The sequence below is a fragment of the Alligator sinensis genome, unplaced genomic scaffold, assembly GCF_000455745.1.
Source record: "Alligator sinensis unplaced genomic scaffold, ASM45574v1 scaffold297_1, whole genome shotgun sequence".
Lineage (NCBI taxonomy): Eukaryota > Metazoa > Chordata > Crocodylia > Alligatoridae > Alligator > Alligator sinensis.
In genome coordinates, this window is record NW_005841848.1 from 1,970,242 (window position 1) to 1,978,968 (window position 8,727).

An 8,727-nucleotide genomic window follows, 5' to 3' on the forward strand; every position below is an offset into this window, starting at 1 on the left:
CTCCTGCCGCTGGGGCAGAGGCAGGCATAGCTGGAGGAGCCACAGGAGAACCTGCAGCCACCCAGCTGTACCTGCCTCTCCCCTTCTCAATCTGAATCTGCGAAACAGCATTGAAACTCCAAAACGTATTCAGTCAAATCTAAACGAATCACTCTCCCTCTGAAACAGCTGAATCAGAAACCGAAACGAAACATAGCCATTTCGAACAGCCCTACTAGCCATATGTCCAAAGGTTTACGGGATTAAAGTTTTAGAAACAAACTCTGCTACCCAGAGTGGGTACCGATGTATTTATTTCAGTCACTCTTGCTTATATCACGTTGAAATTGGTCAAGAGTTTGTGTTTAGAATACTGCACTGGGTAAAAAGGTTTTCCCTCAAACCCCTATGGCGCAATAAATTTATATTTCATGCTTCAGTGTCAAACCACTAAACTAAGTTTAAGGAAAGTTATAACTTAAACATGAATGTGCCTTTTTATGTAATGCCTATAGCGTGTAACTATATCTATTTTCATTTTAGTCAACCAATGGGATCTTCATGAGTGTGTTTCTGATTGTTTTACCTCTGGAATCCATGGCTCATGGACTTTTCCATGAACTGGGGAATTGTTTGGGAGGAACATGTGTTGGATATGCTGTTGTGATTCCCACCAACTTCTGCAGGTAGAGTAACCATACATTGCAACTTTATGCTGCCAGGACTGTAGCTGTACAAGAAAGAATGATCCAGTTCTATCATTGTTCGAGAAACTAGGAATTTTTGAGAAACCCAAAGATTGCTTAGGAAACCCAAAATTTTTGGTCCCAATCCTGCAGCTTCCAATATCTGGGCAGACTACTGAGCAGAGTTGTTACATGCTGCTGAATAATGACTTACACCTATGTCACTATTTTTGTATAAAGGGATTTAATAACCTAAGCAGGCCATTGAACTCAAGTTCAAAACAACTTTATCAACTTCAAATTATCATCTGAGTTAGTATATTGAAATATGTAGCAGTGAGAATTTTTTGGATTATTTAAATTATAGATGCTGTCTGGGAATTTACAGCAATTCACATTTCCAAAATATGACAACTTTTCCTTGTATAGTATTAATCTTATCTGTCCATCATGTATAAAAACACCTCTAATTTTAATGTTAAAATATCCTATTTTATATCATTTTAGTCCTATCATTTATACCCCGTATTATTGTAAATGGCAGAAAAGAACTCCTGAAAAGTTTATCTTTCTGAGTTACCATGAAAATGGGACAGCAAATCAAAATATAGTAAACCTAAATATTGGCCTTTTATGGATATGGATTTAATAGGCAAGAAAAATATCTGGTGTTTTGTTTTGTTTGTTTCCAAGGAGTCAGAGGAAATGGACGATCAAGTGTAACACTGCTCAGTTGTTAGGTGTATAATAAAAAATAATTAAAATGCTTTAATTCTATTCTTGAAACTGTTTTTCAAGTTCAGCTGGTTATTTCTATGTGTACCTGTTTAATGGAAATGTCTCCCACATACAAAATGTAATCTCTGTTAAGCCTGGTAATCATCATGCTCTGGTTCTGCATTGTGAGGAACATAAGAGCTGTTCAGCAGTCAGTGGAAGACCACTGACACCCCTGTGCAGAATCAAGTTATGCCCACGAGAGATGCATGCAGGTCTAGGGCTTAGTAATGAAACTACTGTGGGGTAAATAACAATTGTTCTGCATTCTGGAGGAGAGACTATCCAGCACATTAGGTCTCTGCACTCAAGTGCATACTCTACCAACAGAAAAAATTACCATTATAACTGACAGAGCTATAGTGACTCCAGCATGTGAACAAGCTGATTCAAGAGCTAGCTTGGGTATCTCTGCACAGCGTACACTTTCATAGTACAATGCACTGCTAACGCAGTGATTCTCAGCCAGGGTTTCATCAAATTCTGTTAAAGGTGATTCAGGCTCATGCTCCATATAAATACTGTTAGGTGTGCAGACATCTAAATATGATTCACAAGATAAACCAAAAGATTTCAAATAGCAATCCATACTGTAAAAAGCTTTCTGACCTGTTGTGGTTTTTCTGAGTTGTTTGCAACACAAGAATTGCTCTACTAGTTTTCCATAGTCAAAAAAATCTTGAGTCTAAGAAGTTTGAGAACCACTGCTCTAAGGGAGTTAAAATTGTATAGACCCATTTTCCTGTGGCAGAATAATCCTTGGAAGAGCAAATTTCTCCTCTAATACATTGGACAATCACTGAAAATGCAGACTGTTAATTTTATCCACAATGAACTGTCATCAACTTCCTGAACTTCCTAATATCCTCATCTGCCCAGACTCTCCAGGAACCAAACTGAATAGACAATATCCCCCCGTAGTCTGTGACTGTTAGGGATTAGTATATAGGTTTACTAAATTTACATTACAATAAATATAATCTCTCTTTTTTTCCTTGGCAATAATCCAGTTCCTGAGTACACTAAATCATTCTGTCACTATTGGTATAACTTATCCATCTAGAAATTGGAGTAATGTCTTGAAAAACAGTGTGGTGCATAGACGGTGTTATAATTTATAATAAAATTTCATTGTTTGAATAACGGTCCTATTTTCTAAGTACTTTAATGATTATTATATTATTGAACTATAAACCTTTTAAACTTATAAGTCCATGACCAGGTATCAAATTTATTGAAAGATATTGCTGGAAAGGAGGACAGATATTTTTTTCTCATTCACAAGCTGAAAGTGTTGCATCTACAACAGAGAGTTTCCAAAGCTATTGCTGGCTTGGGAAACAAAATCTGATTCTGTTGCTTGGCATGTTATTGAGGCCCTTATAAGTCCAGATATTTACAAAATTATTTTATATGAAGTTTGCAAGCTGTATTAAGTGTTGCTGCAAACTAGTTAATTTGTTCTGTATTGGTTCAAAAATAGTTGATAAGATAAAGGTATTTAGAAAATTATGTATGGTCTTATCGAATCATATTTGGGGTCCCAACTGTAAGTACAAGTAAGAATTACTTCAGTTATGTTTATGTGTAATCTGAAAATGCACAGATAAAACTGATTTCACTCATTGCTAGAAGAACATGAAGTATAAAAGAAAAAATATTTATGATTGTATATTTCCTTCACTTTAGTCCTGATGGTCAACCAACTCTTCTTCCACCTGAGCATGTGCAAGAGTTAAATTTGAGGTCTACTGGCATGCTCAATGCCATCCAGCGATTTTTTGCATATCACATGATTGAGACATATGGCTGTGACTATTCTACAAGTGGACTTTCTTTTGATACGCTTCATTCCAAGATCAAATCATTTCTTGAGCTTCGGACAGCAGACGGACCCAGACATGACACTTATATTTTGTATTACAGTGGTCACTCACATGGCACTGGTGAATGGGCACTAGCAGGTAATCATTGCGAGGAGCGGTTAATAGTATTTTTTTCATTAATAAATGGTATTTGTTGATAATTATTGCTTTAATCTTATGAAATCCTATCTTACTGTTGTTGAAACCTCACTAGGCTCATAATCGAACAGTTTGAGAATTGGTGAAGTGCAAATGACTCCTGTTATGGGCCGGAGGGGATGCTGGAACTTGGCACAGGAGGGTGGGAGGAATGGGGGATACAGAGATATACCTCCCTGGCATACAAGGTACTGTAGGGGGTTGAAGCAAGGGCTTGAAAGAGGTTGGATTGTGAGGTGGTATGCTAAGACTTCTAGAGGAAAAGGAAGAAACCTAAGTATGTGCTGAGCTTTGTCTAAAGAAGCAACAAAGACTGTGTCCCTCAAAATGACAGTCAGGTTTGTGGTCATGTGAAATAATTTCATAATTAATTTCTGTTTTGTAATTCTTTTTAAAAAAAACTCTTTTTGCAGGTAATGATCATCATAAGAGGTCTTGTTCTCAAACATACTAAAATATTAACCTCAAGTATATGCTTATCAGTTTAATGATATTTTTAATTCTGTATAAAAGTCAACATTTAGATGAATGATTAAGTAGCCATAGTATAGTTCTGCCCTGAAAAGTGATTGTATGGAATAACACTTTCTTACACTGTTCCTTTTTGGCATAATATGTGCCCATTTTAATGGTTACTCTTCTATCTTTCTTCACTCCTCTTAGCAGTGTAGAGCCAACATGCCTCTCATGGGTTAAACTTAATGGTACCCCATCTCATTCTGTGAAGAGTCTGTTCTTCACTCAACCCTGTGCTTAGCCTAGCCTGCAGTCTTTCCTATCCTTGTTTCATTCCATTTATAGCTTGCAAGTCTATCTCCATTGTATCAAGACTAAGCGTGGGCAGTTAATGAGTTTTGGTGACCCATTGAGGGCCACATCCATCTTGCTCTCTTGCTCTCCTTCCCCTTTTCCCCCACCAGCTGAAGCTGTAGTTTGCCTGGAGCCCGAGTGCTTAGATGTGGATGTGGACACAGATGTAGATTTCCACTACAGCAGACTCGACATCAGTGGTGGGCGCAGCCAGCAGGTTCCAGAGCCCTGACATAAAACCTGCTGGCAGCATCCACAGCTGATGCTGCTGGCCTGGTGCAGAAGAAGCTCCTGTCTGGATCCACAGGTGACACCGCCTGCAGGTTCCAGGCTGGGGCTCTGGGTGGAAGCTTCTGCCAAATTGGGCAGACAGTAGCATCAGCTGTGGGTGCTGCTGGCAGGTTCTGCATTGGGGCTTCTGAACCTGCTGCCCCATCCACAGCTGACATCTCTGCCCATCCACTGAAGCACAAGCTCCTACCTGGGTCCACAGCTGATGCCACTGTGTCAAGAGTTTATGCTGATGGGCAGAAGCAGCCCTGCACACCCACCCCACACCATGTGGCAGCCAGAGCTGCTGGCCAGATCCAGTGAGTTGGCAGTCACCCACTGATAGGCCAGATCAAATTTGTTGGCAGGCCAGATCTGGCCGGTAGACCTATTTTACCCACCCTGATCAAAACTCTTTTTTTTTTTTTTTTAATAAGCCTAAAGACGTTCAGGACCCATTTTCAGTCATTAGGTAGGATATGACTTGTTCATTTGCTGTTATGGAAATGGGCATCTGAATTTGCTGCGTTAACATGGGGGAGAAGCGGGGAGGTTTGGTGTAGAATGTAGATTTCTGAGTTAAAAGTAAATATATTTCATGTCTCAGTTTGCCCGTCAATTTGTGTCATACAGTTGTACATCCTTGGTTATCTGAACCCTCAGTTGCGCAGACTGCAATTTTGTTTTACTAACTGTTGGTCTGGTATAACAAACTGCTCCCTTTAAAGCTTTATTTAATACAGTGCTGCATGGCTACTCTTGAGTTTGATACAGTACCTTGTAACTCTTACATTGTATAGCGAAGGCTTAAGTTTTACTGTATTTAATATCTGTAATGTTAAGTTTGTTATAGTTCTACATAATACATCACATGTGAGCCTGTATAACTACAAGCATAGCTGTAGCTGGCATACATAACTTCTTACAGGATGCTTTGGTTTCACTGATCCAGATGAATACAGCTATTTGAATGGATCTTTAGAAGGTACAGATAACCAAGGATGCCTCCTTAAAAAAGCTCTGTTTTCACTTTAGAAAAAGGCCAAGGTAATGACAGTCCTGCTAAAAAAAAAAATAAAATAAAATATATAAAGAATATATCTAAGAGCCATGGCAAAACATTTCAACAAATATGAATTTTCTTGAAAGAAAGTTCCTTCTCAGATACCTGTGAATGGTTTACATATGGACACATCTCCAGTTTCTACTTGAAGGTAGTGCAAAGCTACACAGAGAAGAGGGTGAGAGTTAGTATTTGTCATGAATCATTTTCCTGATCCATTTCCTATTGTTAGATCTAAGTGAACCATGATGCACAGCTTGATATTCCTGCTTCTCAATGCAATAAACAATATAAGCTAAAAAGCTAAAGGGTATTTGGAGATATAATTGTACATAGTTTATTGGACAGTGATGTTTTGTGACAGACAGAACAGTCAGTCATTAGCTACTTTACTCTACTCTGTACCATCCTCTGACCTCAGGAGAGGATTAATAGAGATGCCAACAATGAAATGTTAATATTCAGATGCAATAGAAGAAGTACTATCTTCTGGGGGCTTAAACAGAGATGTAGCACAGCAGTGGTACTGTAGTCTTTGTCCTGTAATAACATCTTTAACGGAGGTTTACTGTATGCATTATTTCACTAATGATGTTTCTTTATTGTTGGAAGCTTGGAAGTAGCACAGTGGTGCACAAAAGAAAATGCTAACTGGTCATGCATAAAGTATGAGGAGTAAAACAGCCTGGGAGGTCATGTTCCCTGACGATGTGAAAGGCAGGAGTTAGGCTATGAAGCTTTGTCTGTATTAGTGGAGCTGTCAGCTTAACTATGTATGAAACCTGCCAGAAGAATAAGATACTGCTGCAAACACAGATCTCTTCCACAGCATGGTATCTAGGTCTTGTATTAGCTGATCCTACCAGTCATGTTAGCACTTTTATGTGTATGTATGTGAGGGTCAGGAGGATTTAAATGGTGTTCCTTTACTCAGTTTCACATTACTGCCTCTTCTAAATTGTCTGCACACCCCTGTTATCATGCTAAAACGTCAGAAAATGATTTATGAGGCTTTAAAAAACATGTTTGTTCTTAGGGCTTGTCTAGATTAGGACATTTTACCCAGTTCAAATACCATATACTGAACAGGAGTAAGGTAGAGCTAAGTATTAAAGCTTCACTATAAAAGTGGGGGGGTTACTTTATTTTTATAAGATTAACCTTGATACGGTGTTTCCTCGGTTACCCTGCTTGCTTTGGAAATAATTATATCATCATATTTTTAAATTATAATATGTATTCTCAAGTTTAACTCCAGTTTAATGTAGTTTTTTCTCTGGAAGAAACAGGTGTGTTACAAACTGCAAATATATTTTTGGTATTATATGAAGCCTGCAAACAAAGATGATGTTCCCTATATCTCTGAGTGTCCAGTCTTGGAGAAACACCTCTTCTAATTACGTGCTTTCATGGCTGCTAGTAGATGTTGTCCCTTTCCCCTTTCACTGTCTCACAAGGCAAGTTAGGGTCTCCTTGCTTAAAAATCTGGAAGATGTAAGAACTGCTTCCATAGCTATCCCATTAGACAAGGCAGACTCGTATTATAAATGTCTGAAATATATACATAGGTGGGTGAAAAAAACTATTTGTAATGAAATTTCACTAAAATAGTCTCAATAAAGCATCTTTTTCAGGAAAATAATTTGATCTCTTTCTGTGAAGATGGTAAGAAATCTAAAGTAGCAGCTGGCAACTTTTTAAGCTATGGGCTGGGTGGTTTCCACAGCCCAGGGGGTGGGGGTGGGGGTGGGGAGGCAGGGATAGAGGGAGGGATTTCCCTGCACCAAGGCCAAGCAGCTGGGAGCTGCACCCATGCTGCTGTTGTTTCTCCCAGCTCCCCAGTCCTCATCTTGGGGTACCAATGCAGCTTCCAGGTGGTGAAGAGCTGCACTGGTGTTGGGCAGCTAGAAGCTGTGCCTATGCTGCTTCTGCTTCTGCACCACAGCTTGGAAGCAGGGGAAGAGAGAAGCAACAACAGTGTGGACACAGCTGCCCAGCCCCGGTGCAGCTCCCTATTAGCTGGAAGCCGAGCCCAAACCATAGCTGAGGGAACACTAAGGGGGGAGGAGGAGAAGCAAAGGTGGTAAGGATGCAGCTGCAAGTTGCCTGGCCCCAGCACAGCTCCTTGTTGCTTAGCACAGGGATAGGCAAAGCCATTGGGCTCTGATGGCCAGATCCAAATTGTATGGGCATTTATACATGTGCTTGGGGGGTGGGGGCCTTTAATTAGAGTGGCTGTGAAAGCATCTTATGTATCAGCATCCCCCACGCTGAAAAATGGTGGCAGGGATGCTTTAACTAAAGGTCGTCGAATGAGCTTTAGTTAAAGCATCCCCACTGCCATTTTTCAGTGCGGGGATGCTAATACACAAGACTAATCGAGTCTGCTGGAGTATGGTAATTAGTACCACGCTCCAGCAGACTCCAGCGTTGAGTCTGCTTCAAGTGCTGCTTACAGTGCACTGGAGCAGCCTCACTGCACCTGTATAGGCACCCTATGTTGCCAACCCCAGTCTTGACTCAATATTGAACAAAATTGAGCAAATCGTATTTAAAAAAAAAATGCTGAAAAGTGTAGATAAAATGCTGCCCATGTTTACAGCCACTTGAGTTTCACTCTTATGGTGTATACTGCCATTAGGAATTCCTTGTCAAATACTACCCTTTTCCATAGCTAGGGTATAGTGAATCTATACGCTGAGTAGTAAGCACTAAGCACTGAAAAGAAATCGCTACTGAAATAACACCTTTAATTGAAGAAATTTGTATGCAAGTCAGCAAAAGGTGGTATTCAGTTTATGAAGGCACATGTTAAGTCTCTACTGAAAGAATTGCCACTCTCCCTGTAGGAAGCAAAAAGCACGCAGACGTTCCAGCTTTTTTTCCTGGAGCAAAGATGATCATTCCCACAAGAAAAATACCCTGACTACAATGATTTTCTCCTGAGAGACTGAATATCTGCCAAGTTTCTCCTGGCTTAACTCCTCCTAGGGATCAGGAGGAGTGGAGGTAGGGGAAAGGCTCCTTTGCCTTCTAGAGAGTGGGGTCATTCTGGCCTGGAGAAGAGACAGGGGTCAGCTGTAGAAGTTGAAGGGCAGCCCTCCTGTAGACTGGAAGG

At 40.0% G+C, this 8,727-nt stretch overlaps 1 protein-coding gene across 2 annotated transcripts in view; it reads left to right on the plus strand.

Moving 5' to 3' along the window:
- The window catches only part of TMEM168 (transmembrane protein 168), a 47,138-nt gene that overhangs the window by 30,999 nt on the left and 7,412 nt on the right, over positions 1–8,727 (plus strand). For both annotated transcript variants that reach the window (XM_006015952.3, XM_025208844.1), the window contains exons 3-4: positions 523–665; positions 3,132–3,406. In XM_006015952.3, coding sequence (XP_006016014.1) covers positions 523–665; positions 3,132–3,406 — 418 coding nt within the window. The remainder of the gene's footprint in view (positions 1–522; positions 666–3,131; positions 3,407–8,727) is intronic.